This window comes from Bos indicus x Bos taurus, chromosome 5, assembly GCF_003369695.1.
Source record: "Bos indicus x Bos taurus breed Angus x Brahman F1 hybrid chromosome 5, Bos_hybrid_MaternalHap_v2.0, whole genome shotgun sequence".
NCBI classification, from domain to species: Eukaryota; Metazoa; Chordata; class Mammalia; order Artiodactyla; family Bovidae; genus Bos; species Bos indicus x Bos taurus.
In genome coordinates, this window is record NC_040080.1 from 21,633,160 (window position 1) to 21,648,938 (window position 15,779).

Below are 15,779 nucleotides of genomic sequence, written 5' to 3' on the forward strand. Positions count from 1 at the left end.
AATTCAATAGCAAGATTGAGCATTTCTTGTAAGAGATTCCATCATTCAGGAAATTTATACTCTGAGATGTTGTTGCTGTTGTTCTGTCGCTAAGTCGTTCCTGACTCTTTTTTGACCCCATGGACAGTAGGCTGCCAGGCTCCTCTGTCTATGGGATTTCTCAGGCAAGAATACTGGAGTGAATTACCATTTCTTTCCCCAGGGGATCGTCCTGACCCAGGGATTGAACCCTCATCTCCTGAACTGTCAAGCAGATCCTTTACCACTGAGCCACTAGGGAAGCCCCAAAATCTGAGATATGAGTCTTTAAAAATTATTATCCATGCCCTTCTCTTTATTGATTCTTTCCTATAAATTACTAGGAAATGAATCTCTTTAGGAAACTCTGTCAAGGCTTCAGTTCCCTTCCCAAATCTTCTGACAACACTCACTATCTTCTCAGGATTACTAAAAAAATTGGTTAAGTGTCCTTTCAGGTTGTCATGTACCATCCTTGATTATCACTAAAGGAAAAATGACTATTGCATTTTCACACTCATTTCTGTATATCTATTATGTGCTTGTTTCAGACCATTTTCCCCAAAATTTATGATCATTGTCTGCAAACAGCTACAATTTTCTCTAGACCTATAATCTTAGATGTCTAGAGACTTTGCTGACTGTTAGATGTTAGAACAGAAAAAACATTCAGTGTTTTAACCAAGAGATGAGTGCACTAGAGTTCTCTCTTTAGTATTGTTAGGAGAGGCAGAGTGTTAAGATGTGGGCTCTCAATGCAGGTTATCTCAATTAACCATTGCAACATTTCCTTGAAGGCCACCTCCTACTCCTGATATCCACTCAACTTCAATACTGAGCCATTCTCACCTCCTTAACTGTCTCCTCTTGCATGTACTTTTAACTCTGAGGGTTTCCTTCCACTTCTCTCCATTAATCTACAGCTTATGTTACCTTCAGGAAGTCTTTATAAATTTCTACTTCTCAGTTAATAGTCTCAGCTAATGATCTCTGTTAATATTTTCAGTTAATGCTGTTAATTTTCATAAATGTTATGAAATCATTTTTTTGAAAGTATTTTCTATCATTTCAGAGAATTTGGGTCAAAAGGAAATGTAAATATATGTGTTCTATTTCATTTTCTTGATCAAATCTCATGACAAAGAGATATATATATATATATATATATTCATATGGGCTTCCCTGGTAGCTCAGCTGGTAAAGAATCTGCTTGCAATGCAGAAGACCTGGTTCCACTCCTAGGTTGGGAAGTTCCCCTGGAGAAGGGATCAGCTACCCACTCTAGTATTCTTGGGCTTCCCTAGTGGCTCAGACAGTAAAGAATCTGCCTGCAATGCAGGAGAACTGGGTTCGATCCCTGAGTTGGGATGATCCCCTGGAGGAGGGATGGCAACCCACTTCAGTATTCTTGCCTAGAGACAGAGGAGCCTGGTGGGCTACAGTCCATGGGGTCACAAAGAATGGAACACGACTGAATAACTAAGTATGTGTATATATATACATATGTATACATACATATATATATACAGCCACACCACTTGGCTTGTGGGATCTTAGTTCCCTAAGTCACGACTGAGTGACTAAGTATGTGTATATATATACATACATATGTATATATATAGCTACACCACTTGGCTTGTGGGATCTTAGTTCCCTAACTAGGGATAGAACCCAGGCCCTCTGCTGAGCCCTAACCACTGGTGTGTGTGTGTGTGTGTGTGTGTGTGTGCACGCACATGCTCAGTTGCTCAATCATGTCCTACTCTTTGCAATCCCATAGACTGTAGCCTGCCAGGCTCCTCTGAACGTGGGATTCTCCAGGCAAGAACACTGGAGTGGGTTGCCATTTCCTTCTCCAGGAGATCTTCCCCATCCAGGGATTGAACCGAGTCTCTTGCATCTCCTGCATTAGCAGGCGAGTTCTTTACTTCTAGGGCCACCTGAGTAGCCCCTCCCACCCCCAACCACTGGACCATGGGGGGCTTTCCTCATGACAATGATTTTCGTGGTTACATTAAATGATTGAAGAGCAGCAAGATTGTTCTCAATGTTTTTGTTACTTTAAAAAAACTTAAAGGAATTTATAAGCGTATATATTTGTTCATTTTTTGTTATGTAACTGTTACTTCATAAGAAACACTGGGCTGGAAGAAGCACAAGCTGGAATCAAGATTGCCGGGAGAAATATCAATAACCTCAGATATGCACATGACACCAATCTTACGGCAGAAAGTGAAGAGGAACTAAAAAGCCAGATCATGGCATCTGATCCCATCACATCACATCAGTGATCATATTCACATCAGTGGCTGACTTTATTTTGGGGGGCTCCAAAATCACGTCAGATGGTGTTTGCAGCCATGAAATTAAAAGATGCTTACTCCTTGGAAGTAAAGTTATGACCAACCTAGATAGCATATTCAAAAGCAGAGACATTACTTTGCCAACAAAGGTCCATCTAGTCAAGGCTATGGTTTTTCCAGTGGTCATGTATGGATGTGAGAGTTGGACTGTGAAGAAGGCTGAGTGCCAAAGAATTGATGCTTTTGAACTGTGGTGTTGGAGAAGACTCTTGAGAGTCCCTTAGTCTGCAAGGAGATCCAACAAGTCCATTCTAAAGGAGGTCAGTCTTGGGTGTCCTTTGGAAGGACTGATGCTAAAGGTGAAACTCCAATACTTTGGCCACCTGCTGCGAAGAGTTGACTCATTGGAAAAAGACTCTGATGCTGGGAGGGATTGGGGGCAGGAGGAGAAGGGGACGACAGAGGATGAGATGGCTGGATGGCATCTCTGATTCGATGGACATGAGTTTGAGTGAACTCCGGGAGTTGGTGATGCACAGGGAGGCCTGGCGTGCTGCAATTCATGGGGTCACAAAGAGTTGGACATGAATGAGCGACTGAACTGAACTGTTACTTAGATATTTCTGCTTATACAGAATATTTTATTGTCAAAATAGTGATAGCTTTATGAAAATAAGTGGAATTTTCCTTTTTCTCTATGTTGTAGAGTGAATAGCACAGTTGTCTATTCCTGTAGATTTAAAAGAACTAACATTTAAAATGATATTGAACTGTCCTTTTTTTAGTTAATTAATTAATTGGCTAATAATAATGATCAGCCAATTTAAAAAATATCTACTTTACTTACTGATTTAGCTGTGTCAGGGCTTAGCTATGGCACATGGCATCTTCGTTGCATCGTGCAGGATCTTTGTTGTGCTGAATGGTCTCTCTGGTTGTGTCCAGGCTCAGTAGTTCAAGGTGTGAGCTCAGGTGCCCTGCAGTATGTGCTATCCTAGTTTCCCAACCAGAGATCACACCCACGTCCTCTGCATTGAAAGGTGGGTTCCTAACCACCAGACCACCAGCGAGTTCCTGAACTGTCCTTTTTTAACAGGGGTAATTTTTAATACTTTTGGGGCTTCCCTGATGTTTCACATGGTAAAGAATCTGTCTGCCAAGCGGGAGACCTGGGTTCGATCCCTGGGTTGGGAGGATCTCCTGAAGGAGGGCATGCAACCCACTCCAGCATTCTTGCCTGGAGAATCCCCGTGGACAGAGGAGCCTGGCAGGCTACAGTCCATAGGGTCACAAAGAGTTGGACATGACTAAATATAGCAGAGCACACAACTTTTTAATAACTTTCTCAATATCATCTGTTGATATTGGTCTATTCATATAATCCTGACTTAATTGTATTCATTTATATTTATTGATAGTCTTTTTTATTCAGAATTTAAAATCAGTTGGCATAGAGTTGTGCCATAAATTTTTAAACTGATTTCATTTAATCTCTCATGGGTTCTTCTATAATTGACTTAGCTTACTGTTTTATTTATTTACTGCAAATAACAGTCTTGGATTCATATAAAATTCTGTTTTCATTGTGACTTTAGCTTTATATTTTTGTCTCTTCTATTGGGTTTATGTCTTTGTGTTCCCTTTTTCTGTTTTCTTGAATTTAATATTTATTTCACTTATTTGCCTAATATCTTGTTTAGTAGTAAAAGTATTGAATTCCATGAAGTTTTACAAATAAAATGTTGCTTGAATTTTTAACACGTAGGTTTTAGCTTAAAATTCTAGACTTATTCCTTACAGATTTCCCTTAAAATCAAGTAGGGAAGGGTTGTTCATGATAAAGGATATTAGTCAATACATTTCTAATGAAGAAAATGTAAAATCAAAAAAGGCAGATTGTCACTTAGAATAAAACTTGAAGGATTGTTTGGAAGTCTCAACAAAGATTAAAGAACTTACGCTTCTCCAAGCAATTAATTGTTTCTACTTTCCTTCAACCTTAAACCTCATCTTTGGTGGGTGGTTTACATACCTCCTCTTCTGGTGTGTTTTTTTGTCTTGTTTCATTTCATCTAGGGATACAGTTTCTGATATTTATTCTGTTGTGGTACATTGATAACTTCTATTCACTCTCATTTCTTACGAAGTTGGGAAAAGTTCCTGAGTTGAAGGACATTTTTACAATGGGGATAACAAAACTGGTATTTAAAAGGAAACCTGACATTGGGGTTGTTGACATCAATAGAAAGTAAACATTTGGATTTCACTGAGCATTTCCATCTATCTTCAAATCACGTACAATGATGAGGATCTGTCCTGGTATATCTCTACAATGTCACGAAGCCCATTCATAAACTTATCTGAAAAAGACTGACAAACATCATGGATGGAGAAAAGAAAATCTGAGCAACATTCCTTCAGAGCCAGATTCATGATAACTCCAACTCTACTCGCCATACTTCTATTAATGAATGTTGAGTATGATTTTATTTTCTTACCTACTAGATGACACTAGATTTTGCATAAACTGCTACTTGAGTAATTCACTTTTAAATCTAATAGAGAACTTCACAAACAGTTGATTGTATCTTTGAACTTGGAGTATTCCCAAACTTGATTTCAGTATCTACCAAATGTGATAGAACCCTCAGCTTTATGTCCTCAAATTAGTAAATATTCTAATTCTTCTCAAAATAGACATGTACTTCATTTAATTTTAGCAAGTCTTAATAAGAACTTTTGGAAATTTTATTTGTTCTACCAGCTCTAACTAGAAAAGCTTACATTGTTCTCACTGCTAATGGCATTAAGCTAGAAGTACCTACATAAAGGCAGTTTGGAAAAAAATGACATGGAATATCCACTCTCTCTTCTACCTACCCCGCCCCAGAACAGCTCATCAACCAAAGGGAAGCCTGTCTTCGAGCAGGACCACTCCTTCCAAGCCCCTACTCAAGTTGACTGCCACTTCCTTCTCTTCCTTATCTCTGATTTTTTCCCACCAGAAAGTTCTACCAAAAGTCACCAATCAGGACTCATCTTCTCCCCTTTCCTTTCCAAATTGTTGTCTGAGGAAACCAGAAACAGTCATCACAATACCGTAAGAGGACCTGTTTTTCCCAGAAAACTGCTCCTTTTCTCCCATGAAGCCCAGCTGAAACCATGTGCCTCATCAACTAGCTACATAGCTTTCCCACATTGCCAAATGTGGATACAGTCCCCATTCTGAAATAAATCCCTTTTTATGCCAGGAAAAGAAACCAATCTGCCCAGCCACCCTTCAAGGGCACAGTTATCTGTAGAAAACTCCAGTTATCAGGAAGCCTTCCTGTAATGTTATCTGCAATCCATCAGAAAGTCCCAGACTTGTATGCATAGCAAGGGACCTACCTATCCACCCTGGTCAAGGGACCTGTTCTGTGGGATTTCCAGCTCACTATGTATATGGCTTTCCCTCAGATACCCCAAGCACACCATCATAAAATTTCACTAGGTGGCCAGAGCGTTAAATGAACCTGTTTCTGCCAGTACAGGAAACATAAGAGAGGCAGGTTCAATCCCTGGGTGAGGAAGATCCCCTGGAGGAGGGCATGGCAACCCACTCCAGTATTCTTGCCTGGAGAATCCCATGGACAGAGGAGCTTGGTGGGCTACAGTTCATAGGATCGAAAAGAGTCAGACATGACTGAAGTGACTGAGCACACACACAAAAATTGAACAATATAAATGCTACACTAGTTCTGAAATAAGTGGCAGGTGATGATATTGATGAATCTCATTCTAAAATAAAAGGACAAGCAGATAACTATTCAACATAATAGAATACTCAACTGAAAAGAAGAATGCAGATAATTTTTTTTTAATTTGGAAATACAGTACTTCTGAAATACAAGCAACAGGATAGTGAAGAGGAGAAAGGCCTGATTTAGATGATCAAATACAGGAATTCCTCCAAAATGCACAGGAAAAAAGCTAGACATAAGAGGGAAAACAACACAAGGAGAATTGATTCCAGATAAAATATCAACAAATAAGATTCAGATAGATAATGGGGAGATATAAGTGCAGAATACTGCACGGAAAAAATACTTTGTTGGAGAACAAAATGAGAAAATAGACTCTAGTGTAGAAACTAATTGCAAAATAGAAGATTCATGACATGCAGTTGAGGCTTTAAAGCGGGTATCAGACTATCTTGCTGGAGTACACAATTGCAATCACTAAATTATCAGGGGGTAGGGAGTTAAAAATACTTTCTAGAAAAAATAAAACCTAACCAGAATCTTACAAAAGATCCTAGAAAAGGGAAGTGGCTTGGAAGAACTCTTAGAGACATGAAATGACATGATCCATGACCCAATCTAGGAGCTATGTATTTATTGACTTCTTCTGCAGGAGGCCCTGGGTCAGGAAGATCCCCTGGAGAAGGGATAGGCTACCCACTCCAGTATTATTGGGTTTCCCTGTGGCTCAGCTGGTAAAGAATCCATCTGCATTGCAGGAGACCTGGGTTCAATTCCTGGGTTGGGTAGATCCCCTGGAGAAGGGAAAGACAACCCATGCTAGTATTCTAGACTGGAGAATTTCACGGACTGTATAATCCATGGGGTTGGAAAGAATCAAACATGACTGAATGACTTTCACTCTTAGACTCTGTCCTAGAAACTCTGTGGTGGATTTCCTATCTATATTTGCATTTAGTAAATACAACTTTCAAGAATTTTAATAAGAATAGAAAGCCTTAAGTTACATTTTTTTTTTTCTACAACATAAAGGTTTCCCAATTAGAGCCAGGGAATCTTGGATGATGGTTGGGGGCTTGAGTAGGTTGAGAGCCACCCTTCTGCCATGCATGTGAGTCCAAGTATGAGTTTTCCATGTATTTCTCAAAGTTAAACCAAAATGATCTCTATCATAAACATGTTTTGCTACATATCAGGTGGTGCTAGTGGTACAGAATCCACTTGCCAACGGAGAAGACATAAGAGACGGGGATACATGAATGATGGTGCTTCAGCCATAAAAATAGCCAGAAGTATTGATCAGTTCCATTATGGGCAATAGGATCATTGCCAACACACACACACACACACACAAATACACATACATCTATACCCCATTCATGAGAAACACTGGGCTGGAAGAAGCACAAGCTGGAATCAAGATTGCTGGGAGAAATATCAATAACCTCAGATATGCAGATGACACCACCCTTATGGCAGAAAGTGAAGAAGAACTAAAAAGTCTCTTGATGAATGTGAAAGTGGAAAGTGAAAAAGTTGGCTTAAAACTCAGTGTTCAGAAAACTAATATCATGGCATCTGGTCCCATCACTTCATGGGAAATAGATGAGGAAACAGTGGAAACAGTGGCAGACTTTATTTTGGGGAGCTCCAAAATCACTGCAGATGGTGACTGCAGCTATGAAATTAAAAGACACTTACTCCTTGGAAGGAAAGTTATGGCCAACCTAGACGGCATATTAAAAAGTAGAGACATTACTTTGTCAACAAAGGTCCATCTAGTCAAGGCTATGGTTTTTCTAGTAGTCATGTATGGATGTGAGAGTTGGACTATAAAGAAAGCTGAGCGCTGAAGAATTGATGCTTTTGAGCTGTGGTGTTGGAGAAGACTCTTGAGAGTCCCTTGGACTGCAAGGAGATCCAACCAGTCCATCCTAAAGGAGATCAGTCCTGGGTATTTATTGGAAGGACTGATGTTGAAGCTGAAACTCCAATACTTTGGCCAACTGATGCAAAGAGCTGACTCATTTGAAAAGACCCTGAAGCTGGGAAATATTCAGAGCAGGAGGAGAAGGGGATGACAGAGGATGAGATGGTTGGATGGCATCACTGACTCAATGAACATGAGTTTGGGTAAACTCCGGGAATTGGTGATGGACAGGGAGGCCTGCGTGCTGTGGTTCATGGGGTCGCAAAGAGTCGGACACAACTGAGTGACTGAACTGAACTGTACTGAACTGAATATACCCCACACATATGAACAACACTTTGGTAGAACAGAGAAACAGACCACTAAACAGACTGAAAATCACATGATGACAGAACAATTCTAAAATCTGCTCTGATTGCTTGGATATCCTTCCTTCAAAATCTTTGCCCAAGTCACATCCTGTACCTTTAAGAAATGACACACTGATAACACCTAACCTCTCAATCCTGTTGGGCTAAGTCCCAACTCTAACCGTGTCTATACAGCGACAAGTTCTGCCCAGTGTGAAACTCAAAAGATAACATTGTTCTGGTCCCCTTTATAAAGGAAGCTGCCTGGTTTCTCCTAGCCCAGAACTGAGAACATTCCAGAGCTTCCTCCAAGATGCTGCTGATCCTGCTCTCAGTGACCTTGCTGGCCCTGAGCTCAGCTCAAAGCCTGTTTGATGGTAAGAGAAGGAAAGGGGAGAGTGCTGAGACTCTGCTTGGGGCTTAAGGGATGGCACTGCAGTGAGGAAGATGGTAAGAGAGGGCAAAAATGAAAGATGAGGTACAGAGTTCTTAAGACAATGATAAAGCCCTTCACATCCTCATTGACACCAAGGCCTCATACTTTATTTAAAGTGCAATTCCAACCCAATCCAGAATTTTAACCAGAGGAATGACAAGGTAAGTTTTTAACAAAGATCTCTCTATGTGTTATGAAGGATGCATTGGAAAAAAATAAAGACTGGAACAGAGATGTTTCTTTGTGAAGATGTTATGGTAATCAAAGTAGGCTGTAGATGAGGGTGACCCTGTTAGGAGGTGCCAGATGGATGGAGGAGGTGAAGCCCATTCAGAGCTATTTCAGAGAAAGAGACTAGGATAATCTCTCTCTCTCTCTCTCTCTCTCTCTCTCTCTCTCTCTCTCTCTCTCTCTCCCCCATCTCCCTCTCCCTCTCCCTCTCTCTCTCTCCATGTAGATACAGAGATCCCAGGAACCAGTGGTCTCATTTTACCCCCATCCATATTTAATATTTCAGTACATTGCTCCCAATATGGGCAAACTTGTATCCACTTGTTTACTGCTGGTTGCCCCACCTTGAGAAATATAAGTAAAGGATTTCATGAATGGATATCTTAGAATTCCCATAGGATATAAGTCAATATAAGCAAAGGATTTCATGAATTGAGAGGGCAGAAGTCCACTAAAATATGACATTGAAATAGCCCAGCACTTCACCTAAATTAGCATTATGGTTTGAGGGATCCTAGGCTTCCCTTGTAGCTCAGTCAGTAAAAAGTCTGCCTGCAAGGCCAGAGACCCAGGTTCAGTTCCAGGCTCAGGAAGATTCCCCTGGAGAAGGAAATGGCAACCCACTCGAGTATTCCTGCCTGGAGAATCCCAAGGACAGAGGAGCCTGGCAGGCTATAGTCTATAGGGTTGCAAGAGTCAGACACGACAGAACAACTAAGCTACACACACACAGGGAGGACAAAACTGCCTTTTCTCTTAGAGTTTGTGATTGATCCTCAGCACAGGAGCAACCCTGCCATTGCTTCATGTCTGCTTCCCTTTGCAATAGCATCACAGACAGTGACTGACAAGTTAACTTCAGGGATATAGAGATGTAGTTGAAGAGTCCCATTCCCTGTACAACAGCTGTGAGCCCTGAACTTACTTTACACTTCATCTTCTGCTTCTTTCCCTAGAAGGCATCAGCGAAGACTTCCCTGCCCCATATATGGCAAGACTTAATTAGTTCTCATTCAACTGTTGTTTTTTTTTTTCCATTAGCCACTTTTCATTTTTCCGGTGTCCTACTATCATCTTTGTCTTGTCAAGGACTGATTAATGCTAGAAACCCTTCCCAGGTGGCTCAGAGGTCAAGAATCTAGCTGCAACACAGGAGACGAGGGTTCAATCCCTTGGTTGGGAAGATTCTTTGGAGAAAGAACTCCATTCCATTCCATTCCATTGTTCCTGCCTGGGAAATCCCATGGACAGAAGAACCTAGCAGCCGAAAGACCATGGGGTCGCAAAAGAGTCAGATACGATTAAACAACAACAGCAATTAGCTCGGATGACACAGGAGAATTCTGCCTATATACCCTCAGACCAGAAATAACTGTTTAGTACCAACCACTCAACTTGTTCCTTCTTCCCTAATATTCCTCTCTCTAAATATATGGTTTAAGAAGAAATGTAAAGAAATGGAGTCTGGGTCCCTTTGTCCCTGTAATTAATTTTGCTCACTGTTATTTAGTCACTCTTAGGCAAACCATTATTTATGTTTCTCTCTATCTCTCTTTATTGTTGCTTATCAGGTCTTAGAAGAAGTGAATTCCACATATGCATTCAACTGGCCAGACTTGAAGTCACAGATGTCAGTTCACATCACTGACCCAAAATATAACCAGCAACATAACTGACATTGATAATCCATTTGCTTTCTTTTGTCTTTGGAAACATCCTCTGAGAATTCTAAGATATCCAATAACTTCATTTTTGCCAAATTGAGGACACCTATTTGTCTCAAGAACACAGAATTACTATTCAATATCACTAGTATGTGAGTGAACAGGAACCCTGCAAAATGAAGCTGAGGGTAAGAGGGAAATTGGTAGTTCACAAGCAGGTCCTAGGAGAAAGGGAATGTCTGATAAGGTGACCAGAGATCAAAATAAGAGGGGTGCCTTCCATCACCAAGTTCTTCTATTCCTGTGCTGTATCCTACAGATGCAGAAAACCCGGACCAGGGCTCCCCTGAGCACTTTCAGAGATCTACTGAGGGACCTGAAACACCACCACCTGGAGCCCCTCCTAATGGTGAAAACCTAGAAGGTGAATCTCAGCTAGGTCCAGCCTCACAAGATGGTGAACCTCAGCAAGGACCACCCCCAAAAGGTGGTGGACCTCGGCAGAAACCACGTCCAAAAGGTGATGGACCTCAGCAGACACCACGTCCACAAGGTGATGGACCTCAGCAGAGACCACGTCCACAAGGTGATGGACCTCAGCAGAGACCACCTCCACGAGATGGTGAACCTCCGCAGAGACCACCCCCACCAAAGCAACGTTGTCATCACCATCCTCCCCCACTTTCTCCTGAAAGACATCACAGACCACCACCCCCAAGACGTGGACCACAAAGATCTCCCCAAGGCCCACCAACCCAGTAATCTGGAATTCAATGACAGGTATGCCTCAAGCTCACTTTCCATAAAGATCCTAACTACTACAAGTTTCACACTTTATTATGTCATTGAATCAACTGAAAATATGTGGAAATTGCCTACTCCTGGATTCCAGTCTAAATATTTCTGTTCAGATATTCTGGAATAAAGTAGCAAGACCTTGTATTTATTACATGCTATCCAAGGTGATTCTGATTTTAAGAAAGATGGACCATAGATTGCCTTTTCCCTGATGACTACCTGTCGTAGAGTGGGTTGGTGATGAGAAAGTAGAGCTGTGTTCTCCCTTGTCCTCTCCTATCCTCCTCCTCAGGCTCAATGACTTCCCTTCTCAAGTTTCCACCTGCCAGGCCTCTCAGGTCCCATGTGCCTGATAAATGATACTTTAATTTTTATGCCTGTAATGTTACCCAGTTTTTAAAATATTGACTTTTGATTTAATATATGCTCAAAGTAAGAAAAAAGAAAACAAGACAAAAGTATGAGGTAATTCTTAACAGCATATTACATCCTACCTTCCCACTTCCTTCCCCAAAGGCCACCACAATTAGCTCCTTTGAACATCCCCTTGGGAATATTTAGACTTCCCAGGTAGCTCAAATGGTAAAGAATCTGCCTGCAATGTGGGAGACCTGGGTTCGATCTCTGAATCAGGAAGATCCCCTGGAGAAGGGCATAGCAACCCACTCCAGTATTCTTGGCTGGAGAATTCCATGGACAGCGGAGCCAGGCGGGCTACAGTCCATGGGGTTTCAAAGAGTCAGACACAGCTGAGTGACTAACACACACACACACAAACATATGCTATCTTTTTATTTGCAAATGCTATACTATTTTATTTACATATCTATAAGTTCTTATCTCAAATAACATATTTTGGGGGATCTTTTATTTTTATTGAAACACAGTTGATGTACAATATTATACTAGTTTCAGATGTACTACTTAGTGATTTGACATTTATATACATTATAAATTGATCACTACCAGAAGTCTAGTAAGCATTTGTTAAATAACTTATTTCTTAGAAAAATTCCATATCATTTTGTAGAGCTATATGGATCTGTTTGCTCCTGGTTTTATTTTCATTTTAACTGTATTCTATTCCTTTGTCTGACTGTGCCATGATTTCTTTAACTAAAGCTCTATCAATGGACACTTAGGCTAACCTCAGTTTTTTGCTATTATAGGATATGCTGCAGTAACCATCTTTGTAAATATAATGTATGTTTGAACATTATAAATAGCAGCCTAGAGACAAACAGCCTAAGAAAAAACTTTCTTAATCTTGCAAGCAACAATTTAGAACTCACTGTCTGTTACATGCATTCTAATCATAAACAAGAACATTTAGAAGATTACAGGACATGGAGGAAGAAGAGAAAGTGAGAAGTTGGGCTCTCATCAACTTCCTTTCAGTTACCAGCAGGGCTATGAACTCAGTTTCCAATACTCTCTGAACTTCCCTTTTTTTTGTTTCAGAAAATATGAAGATATGTGTCCTTCAGAAAGCCATGGAAGAAGGCAGTCTATCTTCCCTTTATCAATAAAACAATCAGCATCTAATTTCTAAGTGTCATGTCTCATTCTGGGTGTTTGTGAGTCTGAAATTTGAGGGCTGTGAACCCAGCATAGGAGCATCAAAGACCCGTTCTCATCGATAGGTCCAGATGGCTTCCTCTGGGGCCACCTTCCTAGGAAACATTTTTCCTTCGTTCTTTGCTTGAGGACAGGAGTGTGTATCTCCTTTCAACCTGCTTTTGCCTCCTCCTTCCCCCTAGAACCATTACTCATAAGCCATATACCTCTTCCTCTTCCTCTCCCTCCATGGTTTCTATGGCATTAGGCCATATTTATTTTCTTTACACTTTTAACTAAGACTCTAGTAATGTTATGGAAATAAGGAAAATATTTCAAATGTAAGAAGTTGCACAGAATGGAAATTCTTAAAATTTCCGAAATAATTGATGCTATTGCTAGGGAAATGAGTGGTTCTATGTCCTTACTCTCTGGAGTCTACTATATCCCACCTCCATATTTTTTTTAAACATTTCTCAGTTTTTTCCCTCCTTAGATCCCCGGCCTTTCTTTAACAAAACCTGAGTATATTTCATAAAGGAAGTGGTATGCTCCAAAGGAATTTGGAGTTCTTGAGACTTGAGTTTAAATCCTATCTCTTTATGTTAGCTCTGGACTCTTAGCAAGCTGCTTCAGGCCTCAGAGCCTTTGTTTACTCATCCATACAGTGAGGATAATAATAATATCTACCCTAGAGGATGAATATAATGAGTTAACATACATAAAGAAAACCATTTACATCAACAAGTTAACGTTATGGGGAGAAAGAGGATGTCCTTCTCTAGATTAAAAATGAAAAAACTGAATGTGGGAAGGAGCCAGATTTTAAGGAGCCAAAAGCTTATATAATTTAGATTGCTCTCTGTAAGGTAAATAGTTGTTGTACAGTTGCTAAGCAGTATCTTACTCTATGAGACCCCACAGACTGTAGTACACCAGGCTTCTCTGTCCTCCACTATCTCCCAGAGTTTGCTCTAACTGATGTCCACCGAGTCAGTTTTGCTAGCCATTTCATCTTCTGTCACCCACTTCTCCTTTTGCCTTCAATCTTTCCCAGCATCAGGATCTTTACCAATGTATTGGCTCTTCTCAACAGGTGGACAAAATATTGGATCTTCAGCTTCAGCATCACTCCTTCCAATGCATATTCAGAGTTGACTTCCTTTAGGATCCAACGGTTGATCTCCTTGCTGTCCAAGGGACTCTCAAGAGTCTTCTCCAGCACCACAATTTGAGCATCAGTTCTCTGATTCTCAGCCTTCTTTATAGACCAACTTTCACATCAATACATGACTAGTACAGTAAATAGAAAAACAGTACAAAATGATTAATACAAAATTCCCAGGCTTCTCCCAGGGCATTAAAAGAGGCCTGTGAAATAGGGGATCCCAAATTTTAAGTTGCATCAGCTTTGTAGAAAATGTAAATCTGACCAAATATAACACATAAACATTGTTCAAGTCCTCATTTAAATAAACCAGTATTTGTTGGACAAAAATGTACATTTTTCATATAGCCAGGATATTGTGAGTATAGACTAAGTTTAGCTAGAAGCAAAGAAATTTAGTGAAAATTTAAGAAAAATACAAACTTTTTATTTCCCTTAACATAAAGTTGAGTTTCCATCTAGATTAGTTTACTAAAAAGACAAATTGTATTCCTATAATGTTAAGAGGTTCATTTGAACAGTTCTCAGGACTGTTAAGTGGTAGGTTTGAAACTATGGAACTTTGCTGTAGAAAGCTATATTTGTTAATTGTTAAACAGAAAACAGGGCTAGTATACTTAAAATTATTATTCCTATGCTTGAAAAATATGTTATTTACTCATCAATCTTGTAAAAATTACCCAATTGATTCTGAACTCACAGTCATGTTTTATTTGATGCAGCCAATAAAAAAGCACTGTGCAGATTCTTCTCCTAAAATTATGAACATAGCTAACAGTTGTTTGCCTAGGAAAATAACTTAAAAGTGCAAAAAGACAAAACAAACAAAAAACAACGGAGCAGCAAAGGCTGATTTATACAAGTTCTTTTAATCTATCAAGGAATTTGCTCTTTTAACCTAATGATATTGAAATATTGGATATTGGAATGCTATCAGAATGTTAAGCCAGGAAGTTACAGGATCAGACTAGACATTTAAAAGATCATTAAGTTTTTATTTTAAATTAACAAGTTGCCAGTCCAGGTTCAATGCACGATACTGGATGCTTGGGGCTGGTGCACTGGGACGACCCAGAGGGATGGTATGGGGAGGGAGGAGGGAGGAGGGTTCAGGATGGGGAACACATGTATACCTGTGGCGGATTCATTTCGATATTTGGCAAAACTAATACAATTTTGTAAAGTTTAAAAATAAAATAAAATTTTAAAAAATTTAGTACATTGGACACCTATATTTATTTGTTTTTACCAATGCCCAAATAAAACTATAATAATGAAATTTTAAAGTAATTAATGGCCAAGGATAAGAAGAATGTGAGAGAAGACAGCAAACAAAAAAGATGAACAAAATTCTGGAATTGGAATGACTAGATGAAAGTTAACATGGAAGTGAGAAGAGCAGTGCAGATCAAAGTACTTCAGAACCCCTGAGATATTGCCTCTTTTAGAATATTGAATTTCCCTCTCCAGAAGTTCATGTTTATCCACATTTAGTGAAGAACTTGTATTTCTAGTTGTTTGATCCTAGAAATTTTGATTTGTTCTTGTAAGTAAGGTTGTTCTCTCTTTCATTCTCTGTCC

General features: G+C 39.9%; 1 protein-coding gene across 3 annotated transcripts in view; it reads left to right on the forward strand.

The window, feature by feature from the left end:
* The window catches only part of LOC113892484 (basic salivary proline-rich protein 1-like), a 35,073-nt gene extending 22,055 nt beyond the window's left edge, over positions 1-13,018 (forward strand). Inside the window, exons 1-3 of one of the 3 annotated variants that reach the window (XM_027541354.1) lie at positions 8,264-8,721; positions 10,995-11,455; positions 12,935-13,018. In XM_027541354.1, coding sequence (XP_027397155.1) covers positions 8,658-8,721; positions 10,995-11,437 — 507 coding nt within the window. In that variant the 5' untranslated portion in view covers positions 8,264-8,657 and the 3' untranslated portion in view covers positions 11,438-11,455; positions 12,935-13,018. Of the gene's footprint in view, positions 1-8,263; positions 8,722-10,994; positions 12,089-12,934 lie in introns of those variants that run through there. The other 2 variants (XM_027541353.1, XM_027541355.1) reach the window with 2 other exon arrangements.
* Positions 13,019-15,779: the final 2,761 nt, after the last annotated feature.